Source organism: Camelus dromedarius, chromosome 29 (genome assembly GCF_036321535.1).
Source record: "Camelus dromedarius isolate mCamDro1 chromosome 29, mCamDro1.pat, whole genome shotgun sequence".
NCBI classification, from domain to species: domain Eukaryota; kingdom Metazoa; phylum Chordata; class Mammalia; order Artiodactyla; family Camelidae; genus Camelus; species Camelus dromedarius.
In genome coordinates, this window is record NC_087464.1 from 7,436,525 (window position 1) to 7,455,138 (window position 18,614).

The 18,614-nt window shown below is 49.0% G+C and overlaps 1 protein-coding gene across 3 annotated transcripts in view; it reads left to right on the forward strand.

Annotated features, from left to right (window-relative positions):
• Window positions 1–18,614, forward strand: part of IGF1R (insulin like growth factor 1 receptor) — a 280,329-nt gene that overhangs the window by 36,076 nt on the left and 225,639 nt on the right. For all 3 annotated transcript variants that reach the window (XM_064480537.1, XM_064480538.1, XM_064480539.1), the window contains exon 2: window positions 14,281–14,826. In XM_064480537.1, the coding sequence (XP_064336607.1) occupies window positions 14,281–14,826 (546 nt within the window). The remainder of the gene's footprint in view (window positions 1–14,280; window positions 14,827–18,614) is intronic.

Genomic DNA, 18,614 nt, shown 5'->3' on the forward strand with positions numbered 1-18,614 from the left:
ATCCCAGTGCACTCCATTGCCACACTTTTATGTATCCAGGGTTTTTAGCATAATTGTTTTTGTCTGTACCATGCTGCTGACCTTTAAGCAAGTTAACATAGTATGTGATGGGTGTAAGGGTGCAGGGAGACTGAACTGGAGGGTATCAGGGGGTGGCCCACGGGACCATTTGTTTACATGCACCTGTCCCATGCTGGCCTCTTTAGTCCTCTATGATGGTCCATCCAGTGGGCATGCCTGTCACCCCTTCCACGAGAAGGAGCCTTGGGCAGGCTCCAGGACCCCAGCTGTACTGCTGTGTGGCTTTGTGAATGTCTGCCACCCTCCTGGAGTGAGGGGTGGTAGCAGCCTGGCATCCCCTCCTTTCTCTTGGGACCTCAGCCTGCAATGCTCCCCTGGCCCCAGCTACCCTGAGCCTGCTTGACTGCAGCGCCTGGGTGAGAGGGATGGAGATGCTGTGGCCGCATTTGGCCCCGCGAACCTCGCTAAGTGGTATACTTTCAAGGCATGTGTTGCTCATGTTTGGTGGAGTTCTCCATGTTCTTCAGGATTATATGTATTCTCAACCTGAACTTGTAAAGGTAAAGAAAAGAATGCGCTTCTCAACCTCTGTGGAAGAACATACAGGTTTTTTGATTGGGTGGTAACTCTCTTAACGTTCAAGCATCTTGGTGTGATCTGCGTTTCAGCACCAAATAAAGAATGTGTGCTAAGGTCAACGGGGCTGACTTCTCTGTGACTTGCCAGGGGAAAGTCGGACCCATTTCCGAGTAGAATTGTTAGAAAGAGCAACCGAATACATGGAAGGAAGACTTTGAGAACTGAGATAAAGGCGGGTGTGTGATTTCATATGAACACAGAGGGTGATGGGTGGTAGTTGTCTGATGGAGCTGAAATCCTGGGTTCTGAATCTGTGAGCTCCACCTCTGTCCTCCAAGGAAAACATCGCCTGTGCAGGAAGAATTCTTGGAGTTGGACCAGAGTGTGTTTTCTGTCTTTTTATTTTTCCCCATGGTTTGTGAACAAAAAAAAAAGAATTTGACTTTCTGCAGTGGAATTAATGTGGGGCAAGCAACAGGATATGCTTTTCAGGGGAATATGAGGTCAGAAACAGCAACAGTTTCCCCCCAAGGCACGGTTTCATCCCTTTTCATATGGGTGGCAGTGTCCCTAAAAGGCTCTTTACAGGAGTCCTCTTTTGTCTTCGTGTGAGGAGTCAGGGCTTCAGATTGACAGAGGTGTTCACCCTCCGAGCCTTTAAAGAGACATCCACCAGGGTCGGATGGCTCTCGAGGTGCCTGGGCAGTGGGAGGACCCCTCCCCAGTCACACGCACTTGGCAGCAGCATCCTTGCCAGCCTTGCAGCGTTTTTAAGGAAGGATGCTCTGCTCTGGAATCATGTGAGCAACTCCATATTTGAGTCTGGCCCAACTCTGGCCCCTAAGGACGGAGTGATCCCAGGTGGGTCATCTGGTTGTCAGTGTCCTCAGCTGTAAATGGGGCAAATAGCACTGCCACCCGAGTTACCTGCGTGGATGAAATCAGGCTTCTAAAGTCTCAGACACATGCAGCTCCTCAGAAATCTTTCTCTCCTCCTTAGGCAGCCCAGTCTGACTTCAGATAAATTCTCCTGTGTGTTCTTACACAAAACCCCAACGCATCACACTGCTGGAGTGCTCTGCTCCCCTCCCCCATCAGCTTCACATAGAGCCTGACCAGCCCTCCCCGCTGAGACCCCTGGCATGCTTGCTTTCTGCAGCTGGTCCCATGAGTTGGATTTCAGGTCCCTGTTCCTTCCTGGCTGTCACTTGGATGTTTTCCCATTGACTCTCTTCCCTTTTGAAGTGTGGAAATAGAAACCCAGTTTGGGGGTGGGGGACTCTCCTCTGGCCCCTTACTTTACAATATCTCCCTGAGTACAGTCTTAAGACCGCCTGACTATTTTTTTTTTTTTGGCAGCCACAACGCCCATCACATACAGAAATTATATCCAATTAAATCTCCTAAGTCTTTTTCACACCTCCTACATTTGTGCATTTCTTTTTTTGCACCCAAGTGTCCAAATAGCATTATTTCCTCTCTATTGCAATTCCAATCTGTTGATCTTTTTAGCTCATGACTCTGTCATCCAGTGTATTTGCCATCTCTCCTGGAAACTTTTCATCCTTGAATTAGATAAACATTTTTATCTGTGCCATCATTCAAGTAATTGATAAAAATGTTGAAATATACAGAAAGAGCCCTGTGGCTTTCCGCTGGAGACCTTCTTTGGGCCATTCGTGAATCAGCACATTGCAGGGTGAATTGTGCGCTTAACAAGCTGTTCAGATGTAGCTCGTATTGTTTCACCGTGTTAACAAGGGTAGGATGAGATTTTAACAAGGCACTGTAGACAAAGTCCCATGTCCCCACGGTCTACCAATTTAAAAAGTCCTTAAGCCAAGGGGAAAAAACCCCACATTCCAAGTCTTCGTGGTTTATGATGGTTTGTGATCCGTGGCTTCACTTTGCAGTACTGTTTTTCTTCTGTTTCCGCCTTTGGTTGATAATACAAGAGTGCAGTGAGGAAATGTTACTCTGGTGGCGAGGGCGTCAGACTCTTATCTGGAGCAGAGTGGGACTGAATTGCTTGGGTGAAAGGCCTTTAGCTGAGCTTTTGGGGAGCCAAGGCCTGGGAGGTCCCTGGTTTAGGACATCCTCTCCTGGCAGAATGATGCACCCTTGGCATCAATAGAGAAATCCCTAACCCGGAGGGTACCAGGTCTTGGTAAAAGTCACAGCATCCCGCAGTGAAGGAGTCAGGGATGTGATCAGCTTCCAAGTGCTTGGATAAGCACACAGAGGAAGAAATACCCCTTCCTTGGAGGAGAGGTGAATCTGGAAGTTTTAGAGCAGAATAATAAATGCCAGTGTTGCAGAAGATACAGAGGCCTTTGCGAGAGTGGGAGTGAGGACTTAAGGGCAGGAGCTGGTGGGGACAGGCTGGAGTGTGGTGGACGTTTCTTGTGCTCACTCCACCTCATTTTACAAGGCAAGAACCATGTGGAGGTGCAGATATATCCGGCTCTATGAGACAAGCTGGGAACAGCCAAAGTTAGAAAAAGGATGAAATGGTGTGAGAATTCTGCCCTTGAATCACACCTGATGATGTGGTCAGCCACAGTCTGGTTTGCACGGGTGCTGCCTTGCACGTGGGGTTTTTAGCTTCTGCCCACTCTGTATCAGAGGTGTGTGCAGGTGCCTACCTGCCTGAGCATGTCTACCTGCCTTGTGTTCTCAGAGCCCATTTCCATGGGGAGTCCGTGCAGGACTCTTACTGAGGCCCCTGATTTGTGCCCTGAGGTCTCTGGCTGTGCTGGGTGCAGCCCCCACAGCATTTATAAATGCCCAGCCCACCTGTGGCAGAGCTCTGGCCAAACCTGCTTTCCTTCTCTGCTGGGTTCTCCTCGGTCCTTGGCAGTGGGTGGGCTGAATGGCCTGCTTTTATCTGTCCATTTACACTTGTGTGACCCACGTGAGGGGCAGAATAAAATGCAGTGAATATTTCCCCTATGCTTTTAAAAAATTTTACCATATTAACTTTTTTAAGCATGCATCCATGTTAAACACATTTACATTGCTTACAATCAATCTCCAGAACTCTCTGAATCTTGAAAAGCTGAAACTCTGTACCCATTAAATAACAATTCTTCATTCCTCCCTCCCCCAACTGTTCTGTTTCCTATCTCTATGAATTTGACTACTGTAGGTAGTAGTGGGATCCTACAGTATTTGTCCTTTGTGACTGGCTCATTTCACTCAGCACAGTGCCCTCAAGGTTCATCCATGCTGTAGCAGGTGTCAGAATTTCCTTCCTTTTCAAGGCTGAATAATATTCCATTGTATGGACTGACCACATTTTGTTCATCCATTCATTGTCAGTGGACACTTGGTCTGCTTCTGCCTTTTGGCTGCTGGGAATAATGCTGCTTTGGACATGGGTGTAGAACCCCCTACACTTTGGTTTGGTTACTGACTGCTGCCAGAAGGACCATCCCCAGACTCTGTATTTTTATGATAGTCATGCCCAGTGTCCCCACTGTGTTGTGAGTGCTAAGATGCTGCCTCCTGCTGGGGTCTCCCTTGGCTTCTTTACTGCTTTCTGTTTCTGGCTTCCCTTTGCCCTTCCCTGGCATGTCTTGCCGCCTCTTGCTTTCCCTCAGACCTCTCCCTCCCCTTTCTTCTCCTCTGTTTAAATCCCTGCCCATCCTGGCTCCCAGCTCCATGCTGTTCCTGCTGAAGTCATGCCAGAGCACACCTCTTTCTTGAAGCCCCTGCTGTGTGTGGCTTGTGGGGTGCACTTGCTTGCTTCTCGTGGGATAACTCCCTCTCTGGGCATCTGAGATTGGTGTCGTGTTGTGTGTGATGGTTCTCTGGCACAGGTGCGAGTTGACTCCTTGGGCCTCCAGCAGGGCTGTCATCTTGTCTGAGTGTGCATCCAGTCCCTGGTGCTGACTGTGTTAGAGGGGCTGCCGGGGAGCCCTGGGCTTCACCCTGGGGCCTCAGGGTGGAATGAGTTTAGGGCCCATCAGGACTGGCTGCTTCATGAAGGTGGGAGTGTGTCAGTTTTAATTGCCGACTTCCCAGCACCTGGAAAGTATGAGTTAGCATTTGGGCAGTGTTTTATAAGCATTTTTTGGGAGAATGGATACATCTAGTCCTGTACCCACAGGAGGAAATCAGGAGGAAACTGGGGCACAGCAGTGAAGGACCAACCCCAGGCCAAGTGGCGGGTGGTTAGTGATGGAACCAAGAGGTACCTGGTCCATGAGGACCAACCCAGTGGTCCTCCTCTCCCGCAAAAGCCACAGATCAGATAAAAAGCCCCAGCAACACAAGGGGCTGATCTTTAAACCACATCCATGAAGAATCTTGTAACAGGACAGGGGGACAGACATGCAGGGTTCCTGTGCTGATTGTCAGCTTGTTTAGATAACTGGTTAGTTGGAAGGGTACCTTTCAACTAACCAACTGGTTAGTTGGAAGGGTACCTTTCAACTTTCCCTGAAGGAAACTGGAACATCGTTGGGCCAAGTAGAATACTTTTGAAATGAGGATGTGAACTTGAATTGGAATGATAGAACGTGTCCTACAAAAGCCAGGGAGATAGAATGGGGGCCACAGGACGGGCTTTTATTTAGAAGGCTTGGCTGTTTCTGAGTAGAAAAGCCAAAATCATCAGAGAGGTGGGGCAGAAGGCAGGAAGAGCACACATTTTCCAGGTGAGGCTGCAGCATGTGTGCTCACCTCCTCGGGGCTCGACCCCTCTCCTTCTGCAGACCCCAGGGCCCCCGGTGCCATCTCCTGGCTACACAGAGTCTGCATTTGGGGGTTGAGGGTGCCGTCCCCCTGCACTACAGTGGGCCTGGGCAGTGGTGAGGAGGCTGCCCCCAAGGAGGACCCTGCAGCGGGGCTGTAACCTAGGGAATCAAGTTCCCTGGTGCTGCTTCGTCAACAAGACAACCAGCCATCGGAAGTGGGACAAATGAGAAAGGATTCAGAGGCTCCCATAAAGGCGCTTTTGAAATACAGAGACTTAGAAACAGTATTGGGCTTTCGATATTTTAAGATCAGAAAGGAACTTGGAGTCACTGTCAGAGCAGGCATAGTTGTTTTCGTGAAGACCCAGGAAAACAGTTGGTGCGCCTCTGTCAAAGCAAATACAGCTTCATTCTTCATCAATCTGCCCGGCTCCAGATGCTTTATGTGATGGGGACACTGGGACTTCTGTTCCCTCTCGTCTTTGAATTAATTCCTGGTAAAGTTTCCACTTCTCCATTGGCGAGGCAGGATGTAAGCATCTCACCAGATTTTGTTAAGTTCTTTGCCACATTGTAGCACCCTGTATTCAGGACTGCATCTTAGGTGTGCATGGATGTCTTAGATTGTGTTTGCGTGTACCATAGACACAACTTGAGTGTGGGGCAGTGAGCTTGTTCGTGGCACATTGAAAATTACACTTAATTTTTAATTTCTGTCCCCAGAGTCACCTTGTAGTGCAATCCCTGACATTCCTCTGACGGCCTTTAGTTATTGAATGTGTCAGGTGGCCGGGACTGCTATCTGCTGATGTAATGCAAACACATCCTCATTGCTACTCGCAGATAAAAGGCTTGACGTAAATTGTCTGTTTACACTTACATGGGAAATTCTACTTTAACAAACTCTGGAGTGTCAGTAGTGTTTGTTATCACAACATTGTCTTTTTTCCCCCATCTCTGGTTTTTTGGTGGGTTGCAATCTACTGAGGAGAAGCGGGTGGAAGGAAACCCAGGCCCCGTCTTCCCTGAGTGCACGGAAGATGTGCTGAGACCTTGACGCGGGGAAGGGGCTGCAGACCCGACAGCCACGGTGGGCCGGGGGGCCCTGGGGACCCTCTGTTTCACCCCATCTTCCTCTTGCTTTGCTGTGCTTTGTGAATAGTGTCTGTGGGTTGCTTGGGGATTTTCTGGTGAAGAGCAGTTGAAGAACTACAGGTGCACAGGCTTTTCCTGTGCCACGTGGCGAGTGTGGTGGGCGGGGAGGGTAGTGACAGGTGAGGGGGGTTAAAGGATTATTTTCTGGGGCACTGATTCTCACAGGGTGGTATCCAGGCCAGCAGGGCCAGCGTCAGAGGGTCGCTTACTAGAAGTGCAAGTTCTTGGGCCCTTGCGCTTTGTGTTTTACCAAGCCCTCCAGGCAGCTCTGATGTGCACTCGGGACTTTGAGGACTGTCCTTCTACCTGCAAGATGAAGTTGACCTCCTAAGCACGTGTCTCAGTCTACTTTCTAGCATCTGCCCTGCTGTCACCCTTATTCTGCTGTACTCCTGGGGTTCCCCTGAACCACCACGAGCCACCTCCAGGTACCCCTCCCTTGCCTTTCCTGGCAAGACCCTGCCCATCTTTTAGGTTGTCCTCAGGGATCCCATCCTCTGAGGAGGCTTCCTGACCTCTCCAGAGGTGGGGAGTCATGGGCCCCCTTCTTTGGGGTCCCAGAGACCCTGTCCGTGGACTATTAAAACTTTTTTCTCATTTAACTTGCCACTGGCTCGAGAAGTGGGTGCTCCGTCTCCTTGTATAAAATCAGTTACACACAGATCCTCCCCTACCCTCTTGAATCTGTGTGGCTTTCACAGAGTGAAGGGCCTAGACAGTTGTTGTGGGACTAAGTTATTGGTTCCGAGGAGTTAATTTTAAGGGAAGTAAAGAACTATTATCCTGGGCCACTGGCTGAGACAAAAAGGTTTTGTTTTGTTGGATTTTACCACTAGAACCAGAAGTGATAACTGGTTCATGAAACATGTTTTTCTTTCATTATTTGCCTGTAGACCTGCAGGAAATTGGGGCTCATTATATTTCCCGATGTCTTTTATTTCCAACGACAGCCAAGACTGTCCCATATATTTTTTTTCTTTTGTTTAATGAGGTGGAGTTAACTAGGTTTATTTATTTATTTATATTTGGAGGAGGTACTGGGGATTGAACCCAGGACCTCATGCATGCTAAGCACATGCTCTACCACTTGAGCTGTACCCTCCCCCTTGACTGTCCCATATTTTTAAAAAAGAGTTGCTCAAAGTGAAAATTCTTAGTGGAATTGTGTCGGAAGGCTAATCCATGGTTTTGCTCATTTCCCCCATTATTGTATATTAGTAATATTTAAATTGAGACAACACAGTGGATGAATATTTTTACTAGTGTTTAATTTATATAGTGATAGTGCTTCAGGCTTATTACTGTCGACGGGAGCACGAAAGTTCTTAATCTGATCCTATGTTGGCTCCTGTTGGATAGGTATGAACAGCCCATTTTGCAGGTATGAAGAATGAGGCTTCAAGAAGGGAAGGATGTGACCCTTTGAGGGCAGGAGCCAGGCAGTGGCATTCTGGGTCTCTGACCGGAGTGACTGTGTGTTTCTAGGACCCAGGGTTGGGTTTAATGTAGAGTGTATAATAGAGTTGTAATTGGATTTCTTGTATAGCTCTTCCAAATTCTTAGATGCCCAGCTTTTGGGGGTTTTCTCTGCCAAGTGTTTTTCATTAGCCCTTCTTATATTAGCAATTCTTAGGTCTTTATTTTCCAAATATGTGTAGCTTGTTTATGCCATTCCCGCAGATCCCTAGAGCAGAAAGTCTACCTTTTGATGTTTTAAAAATACCTAGGAATTTTAGAGGAATAGTATTTCTTTCAACGGGAAGACTTTATTTAAAATAGTACTTTTGGTGCAGTGAATTCTGTCCCCTGCAGCCCTGGCCCACCCGCCTGTCTGCCTGCTTCCTTCCCTCCAAGGTGGCGGGGCTTGGGGGCCAGACCACCGCCGGCCTGGCCTCTCCAGCCCTCTCCCTTCCCAGGCCCCTGCCCCCCGCGGTGCTGGTCCTCCGTGGTTTGGTCCTGCTGTTGTTGGTCCCTGGCTTCAGGCTGCTGCCTAGGCCACCTGTCCCTACCATCCAGCTGTGTCCTTTCCCTCTGCTTCCTGCCTGCCTTCCACTCCATGAGCGTCCCTGGTTCTTCATGGGCCAGCCTGAGATCTCACGTTCCAGTGCCTTTCCTGAGGTTTGCGAGTTCTTTGACTACCTGCTGCTTTGAAAGGGGAGAAGCAGTGCTTTACGATTTCCTTTTCACCGTCAGCGAGTCGCAGGCCGGGCGTGCCTCCCCTTGCTCCGCCATGTGGGACACGCGCCCCTTCGATGATCCTGCTACTTCGCAGCAGGGGAGCATGCTGTAGTTTCGCTTTCCTGTTTGTGGCTTGTGCCTTCCGAGCCCTGTGCTGTCATGCGTGGTCCAGCTGGGTTTTCCCTCTTCTGTTCCTATCACAAAACAGCCCAGAGACTGACAGTGTCACTCACGGAATCCAAGGCAGCTGGTGGCCATGCCCTGCCTTGCACTTTGTGACTTGGGCTTACGTTTGCCTCAGGAATAAGCAGGATTTTTTCCTGCTTTTTTCTTTTTCTTCTGTGAATGGGGAGAAAAGTGTCCAGTGTGGGGGCAGCTCTTTCATCTGAAGCAGCTGTTGGTCCCTGCCCCATAGGGTGGCTTCTGCGCACGGAGTGGTCTGCACTGGCTGCGGATGGGAGCCAGGAGGCAGTGGAAGTGATTCTTCCCTGCTGTCTGTGTTGGTGGCAAGAGAAAACCTTCAACAAACTTCAGTGTGAGTCTTCGTGCTCTTCTCCTGGGTGCTGAAGTTTCTGGTCTGTTGGAAATGGTAGCCAGCAAATTGATGCGAACACTTCATAGCATGATCAGACAGACCCATGGTGAGTACAGCAGTAGACTGCATCCAAGGACACCTCTATAAAGACTTCTGTTTATTATTTAGGAGCAAACATACTTAATTTATAATGGCATAGAAGGAATAGGAATGTTTAGGGCTGGGCACAGGAAGAAATAAATAGTACACAAGGAAAAAAAATAAAAGACTTTCATGTTGAGTCCTTGGCCTGAAGCTGGGGCATGCATCTTGGTTTTGAGAGTACTCTGGGGACAGATACCCACCAGATTCTGTGTTCTCTCCACTTCACCTCAGGCTGACTTAACCTAAGAGTGGAAACCAGGATGCGAGCCTCGCGTTGGCTCCCAGTAAGACAGCACATCTTTGCGGACGCTGCTGTGTGCCTGGCATTAGGTGTGGAGGATGTAACAGAGAACAAACAGTGCGAACCCCTGCTTCCAGTGGGGATAAGAGACAGTGATTGCTCAGCTCAGTAATGTCGTTTCAGTTCTGACACTTTCAGGCATGAAAAGTCCTGTGAGATAGAGAAGTGAGGGAGGGGGAGGGAGTTGGGGAGAGGAGCTGGTGAAGCCAGGATGTTTGGGCAAAGCTCTGAGGAGGTGGCGTTTGAGTGGACAGCCCCGTGGTGGGAATGAGGCAGCCGTGTGATGGGGAGCACTCCAGACAGCTGGGGATGCAGGAAGGCGCTTGGGGGCTGCAGTGTGCTAAGCGAGAACATACTAGACCAAGAGGTAGCAGGAGGCTGGGGCGAGCTGTGGCTGACTCTCTTGGGCCCCACACTAGGTCAAGGATGGACTGGAGGGTGGAGGCTCCTGGATCCTGGGGAGACTGTCTCTGTGGTCCAGGCTGGAGACGGGGATGGCACAGATCAGAGCTGAAGTGGTGGATGGAGACAGACAGACAGACAGACGTGGTGAACTCCATTCACTGTGCATGTGTGTTCATGATGTGCTTACCATGTGCAAGTACTGCTTCAGGCACCAGAGATTTTTCAACAGAAAATAATCTGTGGTCCTCCTGGAGCTGACATTGTGGTGGGGGTGGTCAGCATGAGAAGAAAAGCCCTGGCTAGGTCCTGAGGAGGGTGGACATGCCCTGGGAGGGAGGTGGACGGGGAAGAGTGCCTGGGAGTCCCACAGGCTTGGGAACCAGAGCCCAGAGGACCCTTTTTCCAGCTTTATTGAGATATTTTTGACATTAATATATAAAACTTGCAGATACTAACTACTGTATATAAAATAGGTAAACAAGTTTCTACTGTACAGCACAGGGAGCTCTAACATCTTGTAGTAACCTATAATGAACAAGAATATGAAAATGAATATATGTATGTATACGCATGACTGAAACATGATGCTGTACACCAGAAATGGACACATTTTAACCTGACTATACTTCAGTTAAAAAAATATGACATAAATATAAAGTGTACATTGTGATGATTAGATACATGTATACGTTGCAAAAAGATCACCACAAAAAGGTCAGTTAACTCCTCCATCCCTTCACCAAAGATATGATTTCTGTGTGTGCGTGTGGTGCTAACATTGAAGATCTGTTCTTCTAACAACTCCCAAGTATATAAAACAGTCTCGTTAATTATAGCCTCCAAGCTGTGCGTCAGCTGCCCGGGTCCTATTTCTTTTATAGCTAGGCATTTGTACCCCTGGACCAACATCTCTACCGGCCCCTGGCAACCACCATTCACTCCATTTCTCTGAGTTTGGCTTTTTTTTGAGTCCACATGTAAGTGAGAACATACAGCGTGTGTCTTTCTCTGTCTGACGTTTCAATTAGCATGAGGCCCAAGAGGACCCATGGCTGCCTGGATACATATGGAGTGAAGGGAGAGAAGACTTGGGTTTTTGATGTGAGCAGTTCAGGGAATGGAAGTGTCATGGACTGAACATGGAGGCTTGGGAGACGGACTGGGGTAGGGGCTGGGGTAGGAAATGAGTTATTGGACCCCTGAGTGGAGATGTGGAGAAGGCAAGTGAATATACAGCTGCTGATTTTGGGGACTCTGGGCCGATGACATGCATTTGAGAACTGCCCAGCGTACAAGTCCAAGAGGAAGCATGGGCAGTGGGCATGTGGGATTGGAGGGGCTGAGAGAAGGAGGCAAGGCCAGAAGACTCTGACAGGGTCAGGTGAGATGAGGACTGGGGCCGTCATTGGCTTTGACGTGTCATCGGTCAAACTCTGCTAAGCTGTTTAGTATCATGATTGGGGCAGAAGCTTAGTTGGAGTGGATTGGGGGTAACCAGTTGGCGAGGCTAAGAGCTGGGACTCTCGAAGGCCTTGTGACAGGTTTCACTTCCAGGGGCCTGCCCCTGTGCCCTTATACGGATGCTCTGACCTCTTGAATTGATTCCCTCACCTTCCTGGGGGCAATGGCATGACGTGGTGTGAGGCACTGTGGAAAGCACCTCACGAGATGAGACATGTCCATGCAGCCAAAGCTTCCAGCACAGCCGCTGTCTGGCATGTGGGTGTTCTCAGAGGCTTTCTCCCAGGCTCTGCTCTTAGAAGCCTCATTTTCTCATCAGTAAAAAAGAGGAAATTGGACCAAATGAAGTTTCCAGTTCTAGGTTCTCACACTTTGCTTGCCCCTCTGCCCTGGGGTCTCCCCGTCTTCCCCCTTCCCACACTGCGTCTGTCCACTTGCTGCCTGCAGCTGTAGCCCCCACTGGACTCCTCTCCCCTTTGCCCTCGTCTCTTCCGCTTTGATTCCGTCTTGCACTCGGATTGATCCTCCCCCAAGACCTTGCTTGGGCTTCTCTCTCACTCAGGAGTCTTGAGAGTGGCCTCCTTCCTGAGATAAGAGTTCCCATCCCCACCTGTGATCTTTTATAACTTGAGCTCTGTCGCACTCACTGCCTCTGCTCTCCCCTGCACCCCTGACCATCAGATTTACTGTCCCTTGAATGTGTCTTCTGCTTTTTCTCTGACCTCTGGAATGTTATACCCAGCTTTAAACCCCACCCATCTGTCAGGAGCCAGTGCGTGCACAGTGTCCCTTGGTGCTGTGATGGAAAGGACCATCTCTCTGCAGGAAGGTCCAAGGCTATCCCTGTTAACCCTGCTTAGATCCACTCAGCGTCTCGAGTGGACCCACAGTGTGCGCTCACCGCCCGCCTCCTGCCCCGCTGGACAGTTGCTTCCCATGGGTCTCAGCTCCTGCCTCTGCCACCAGCCTCCTTCGAGGGCGGGGCCCTGCTTCTTTGTCTCTCCTGCAGTGCTCTGCGGTATGGGGTGCTTCACAAATTAATAGATTACTCAATCAGAAAATGTCACTTTATCTGAGAACCTTTAAAGGGAAGGTTTGGGAATAATTAAATCCTAAGAAAGGATATTAACCAAGGGTTTTTCTTTGGGTATATAACTCAAATTTTAGAAATAAAAAAATTTCCAGCATTGTGGCTATTTTATCAAAAGCCCTTAAAATCTGCAAATGCCTTGGCCCCCCAATTCTACTTCTAGGGATTTATCCTAAGAAAATAGTCTGGAGTATTTGCAGAGACTGTTCACAAGAGTATTGTTTATGATGTGAAAAAATGAAGATAACCTAAATATCCAGCAATAGAGGGTTGGTTTCAAAAAGAAGAACTTACGGTACATGTTTGTGTCCTAGAATTACTATCTCCTTAAAATGGTGATGTAGAAGGTCATTTATTGACTTAGTAAAATATTTACACAAAATGAAGGAAGTATGTTTGAAAATATTATATTATTGTCTAATTTCCTTTACCTTAAGTTATAGAGAAAGGATAATTGGCATAGGTAGTGATGAGTGATTACCTTGGGATGTTGGGATTATTGATGACTTTTATTATCTTTCTGCTATCACCTAACATTTCTGGAGGAAGTGTACTTTTTTTTAAACTTTTTTTATTGAGTTACAGTCATTTTACAATGTTGTGTCAAATTCCAGTGTAGAGCACAGTTTTTCATTTATACATGAACATACATATATTCATTGTCACATTTTTTTTTTTGCTGTGAGCTACCACAAGATCTTGTATATATTTCCCTGTGCTATACAGTATAATCTTGTTTATCTATTCTGCATATGCCTGTCAGTATCTACAAATTTTGAACTCCCAGTCTGTCCCTTCCCACCCCCCCACCTTGGCAACCACAAGTTTGTATTCTGTCTGTGAGTCTGTTTCTGTTTTGTATTTATGTTCTCTCTTTTTTTTTTTTTTTAAGATTCCACATATGAGCGATCTCATATGGCATTTTTCTTTCTCTTTCTGGCTTACTTCACTTAGAATGACATTCCCCAGGGACATCCATGTTGCTGCAAATGGGTCATGTACTTTCTTGATAAATAAAACACTTGATTAAAGTTGGAGTTGTACATCTCTTTTATTCATATAAATCACATGTTCTTATCTTTCTGCTAAGTTAGCCTTTATATCTACATTCACGCAGTACCAGGGTGAGCCCTAGGCCACCTGCCCATGTCAAAGGGTAGAAGGGAACATGGGAGCCTGCTTCTTGGGGTCCCCACCTTCTAGTCATGGGGACTGTTCTCCAGTGTAGACTCTACTGCGTGGCGTCCTTGAGGCTGGCTGCAGTAGTGAGTTGTCACGTGGCTCCTGAGCTGTTCAGGCACAGGGCACGGGCATGCCACAGCGGGGATGGGGAGTGAGCAGCCTGGCAGCTGCGCAGTCTGGCCTGGGTTGCAGCCTTGACATGCCCCTGCGCTCCTGTGCGACCCTGGGCTCTAAGCTGCGGTTGCCCATTGGTGGGATGTGGACGGCATCTCCCACGGTGGTGAGCTTGTTGCACGGTGCCTGCCCCAGAGTGGTTGCTTCCTGAGTGACGGCTGACGGGCTAGCTACCCAAGTCGTCCACTTGCAGCCACACCAAAAGTTGGGCTGCCATGAAGAAACTGGGTGTTCTTTCTTTAGTCATAATATAGGTTTCCTGGAAACTAGCCATATTGTGGGTTGGAAAACAGATTAAAAAAAAAATTGCTTTTAACTGAACCACGTCCCACCTTCCCCTCTTGTCCCCCTGCAGTCTGCGGGCCAGGCATAGACATCCGCAATGACTACCAGCAGCTGAAGCGCCTGGAGAACTGCACGGTGATCGAGGGCTACCTCCACATCCTGCTCATCTCCAAGGCCGAGGACTACCGCAGCTACCGCTTCCCCAAGCTCACGGTCATCACCGAGTACCTGCTGCTGTTCCGCGTGGCCGGCCTGGAGAGCCTCGGCGACCTCTTCCCCAACCTCACGGTCATCCGTGGCTGGAAGCTCTTCTACAACTACGCCCTGGTCATCTTCGAGATGACCAACCTCAAGGACATCGGGCTGTACAACCTGAGGAACATCACCCGGGGGGCCATCAGGATTGAGAAGAATGCCGACCTCTGCTACCTCTCCACGGTGGACTGGTCCTTGATCCTGGACGCTGTGTCCAATAACTACATCGTGGGGAACAAGCCCCCGAAGGAGTGCGGGGACCTGTGTCCAGGGACGATGGAGGAGAAGCCGTTGTGTGAGAAGACCACCATCAACAATGAGTACAACTACCGCTGCTGGACCACGAACCGCTGCCAGAAAAGTAAGCCAAGCGCGTGACCGTGGCTCCCTGCTGCGTCCCTCCCCCTTCCCCCTCTCCCCCTCCCCCTCCCTCTGCTTCTGAGCGCGAGGTTACACTCAATGAGGTGTGGCTGGATTGCGTTTGGACGTGGGGTCTTCGGGGGCTTCCTTTTGTACCTGGGAGCGCCTGGGTGCAGGACTGTGGCCTGGTGGGAGGCTGTCGTGCCCGCCGTCGGGGCCATTCCGATCACACACCAGAAAACATCCACCGCACTTCTGGGCTAGAAGCTAGCCGACCTCCCGCTTTGAATTTCTGATGGGAAAGGGGACCTGGTGTGCTTGTAAGTGCCTCAGCCTCGCCGGTCAGGGGCTGTGTAGGTATCAGTTCTTTTATCCTTTGCCTGAAAGAACGTTTTTGGTAACACAAGGCTTCCTTAGTGCGAGTATAGAATATGCTGGAATAAAGGACGTTAAAGAGTGAATTCACATCTTGTGAAAGTGGTGACCTGCACCCTGTCTTTGGTCTTCAGTGATGACGTTATGACGCTTAGGTGTCCTGGTTTATGATGGCGTGTAGCCAAGTGGGGCGGGGAGCCCTGGACCAGTTTCCAGATGTCCTGGGTTCTGGCCGTCCACGCAGGTAGCTGTGTGGCGAGTGCGTTTGTACACCCCAGGCTTCTGCTTCCTTTCTTTTCTACCTCTTGCTTGAAGAATTGTGCAGATCTTAGGAAATCACATAGTAAAAGAACTTTGAAATGTGTTTACTGCTCTTGCGGGTCAGGTGGTAGTGTTTGGAAGCTGCTTGTTTATCTGCTGTACCGTATTTTCCTTTCAGTATAACTGAACTCTTTTATTTTGTGATCAGCACCTTGAGCGTTGGGTTATTTGGTATTAAAATGTGACTCTGGGCCTTTGTCTAATTGCTTTTTTAGCAATATTTTGGTCTGTTGGCCAGGAAGGTTCCCCTCATTGGTTGGAAGGCAGTGTGGTTGCTATAAATAGCTATTTAATGGTCAGCCCAGTTCAGGACCCAAGGAGCCCATGTTCTCTAGCTAGTCATGAAGAGCCAGGAACTCCCGAGTTGGTAAGTGGGCCCAAACTGTGAAATGTGTAAAATAAACAAACCAAAGGCCAGACCCCTCAGGTAGGGCTGTTTCAGGTCCTTGCCAGCCAGGGCAGAAAGCTGAGCAGGGATGCTTTCATGCTATCATTCGATCTGCAGGTACGTGAACACTTGCTTGGTAAGAGAGGGGTCCTCTTGGCTGCAACCAGGACCTTGAAGAGCTGAGAATACCATTGGGCCACTGGGAGCATCCCTGTTGGCCAAGGTTTAGGGGGAAGACTGTGCTAAAGGCACATTTGTGATGGATTACACGGTACCCTATCATTAGGTTACCCGCTGGTTTTGAGAAAACAACAAAAAATACTTTCAAGTAGTCTTGACATTCTAAAATTTTATTTTAAAGGAAAAAGGCATTGTCAAGGAAGGCATCATATGTGTTGTGGAAAGATGTTGGATGTGGTCTGGGAGGCCTGGGTGACCTTGGGCCAGCCAGCGCCTCTGGGCTGTAATTGGGCATGTTTAGTGTGTTCCATCGGGCAGTCCCATATTATGCCTTAGTGGTGATCAAATGTGTGTGCAAAACTGTTTTGAAAACTCATAAGCTCTGTACTAAAGGGAGGTATTATTTAAAAAGTCATTAGGTGGGCACTTGCTCAGTGATTCTGTCAGTGTTTGTTTGGTCTCATTGTGGACTTTGGGCTGTTTCTGGCCGGCTGCTTGTTGAGGAAGCCTGGAGCAGGGGCGAGGCCTGAATTCTGGGTGCACATGTTGTAACTGCAGCTGGAAATGAGCAAGTAATTTAAACTTGGCCTGGCCCTCAGTTTCTTCATCTGCAAAATGGAATTGATCCTGCCTTCCTCATAGGGCTGTTGGAACATTAAAAAGAGAAAGAGGAAAGGCTCCAAGGAACAGGGCTGGGGGATAGAAGTTGGGCCTTGCTGCTGGTACAGCGGATGCTGACAGGCCTGCTGGCTGGACACCCACTTTTCCAAGGCCACACCCCGCAGCCTTCCCCTGGCCAGTTGTCTCAGTCCTGCTGATGTTTTTCTGTGATTTCACAATGGAGTATTTATATAAAAATAATAACAGCATTCAGGGAAATTGTCTTCCCTTCACCTTGTCCTGAAAAGTCAAGCGTAGGCAGGTGTCTTGGAGATTTTCTAGTTGAATCTGAGCTCTTCCCCTTTGCATAGAGTCCCTTCAGACCTATGCCATCCAGTAAGGCAGCCACTAGACACACATATCTCGTTGAGTGCTTGGACCATGCCCTGTCTGAATTGAGATTTCCCTTAAGTGTAAAATATACAAAGATGTAGGAAGGGGGAAACAAGAGAAGAGACTTCCTTAATATTTTGTATATTGATTACATGTTGAAGTGGTAATTTAGACATGAGATTAAGTAAAACATGTTATTACAATGAGCTTCACCCATTTCTTTTTGCTTTTGAACATGGCTACTAGAAATCTTTGAAATTATGGACGAAGCTCCCATCCTGACTCTTCCGGAGAGTGCTGCCGGTTCTGCCCCACGTCGCCTCTCTGGCTGAGCAGTGCTGTGCTGTGGTGGTCCTACACCTCTGCAGGCGGGATGCTCAGGGGTCACTCAGAGCGCCGGGTGAATGGCGTTGAGTCCAAACCTAATGTCTGCCTTGGGTCCACATGAGCATTAAGATGGCCATTTAAAAAGATGAGGCATGGAAGAATCCCGTCCCGTTTTTCTTCCCAGGGCTGGCCACGGATGTCGGGGGAACATCTGGAGAGATGCCTCCGGTCACGAATGGGTGTGAAATTTTTGATGTAACGGAGAAATACTCTATCATGTTGTGCGGTTAGGCAGTCTTGACTCAATTCTCTCCTTTAAACTCCCTCTTTTATGACCTGACTCTGCAGCGGCACGCAGCTCCGTAGACAGCCCTGTTAAGGAAATCACTACTCTTATGAGTTCTCTGCCTGCTTTAGTATTTCTCTTGTACCTTACGATTTTGAGGGGTGTTTTTACGCAGGCTTGAGTTAGTCATTCCTAAAAATGTGATTGACCCTTAAAAAGAAAAACTGTGTATGGCTTTCTCCTTTCAGTGAAAATGTAACTGGTGCCCCTGACGTGTGGCACGCGTGATTCTGTCATCCATGCCTGCCGACCTCACCAATGTTCCTCCTACCCGTCCAGCTACCTCTTTCCTGGCTTCTTTCTCATGTCCAGTCTGTAATAGCTGGTTCTCCAAAGTAACGCCCCAGGTCCTCTTTCCCCTGTCCTGTTCCCCCAGAACATCTCACCCGCTGGTGCTTCAGCATCCTCCCGTCTACCTCTGGCTTCCACATCCCATCTCCAGCCCAGACCTCCTTGTGAGCTCTCTACCCTGCACACATCCATGCCTGGACCAGCAGTGGGCCTCTCAGTGTCCAGTGGTCTTCCCTGGCTCCTCACTTCTAGCCCCAGGTCTTTCTAGTGTTCCTTTTCTTGGTCTCTGAGCTCCCGTGTCAGACACTGGGTGCCATTTGGATGCTTCCTTCTATGATTGGACACCAAGCCCTTTCCATCTGAAATGCTTCTCTGATCTGCCTTCCTCTGCTCTCCCCTCTGCCCGTTCCGTGTCACAGCCTCTCCCCAGCCTCTCTGCTTCTCTGTCTCAGCCCAGCGAACTTCCCTGCACACACTCTGACCGAGAGGTTCCCCTCCCTGAAGTCCTGGAGTGGGAGCCTGTGAAACCCCATGAAAGCTCGTCCCTGCGGACCAGCTGGCAGCTGCT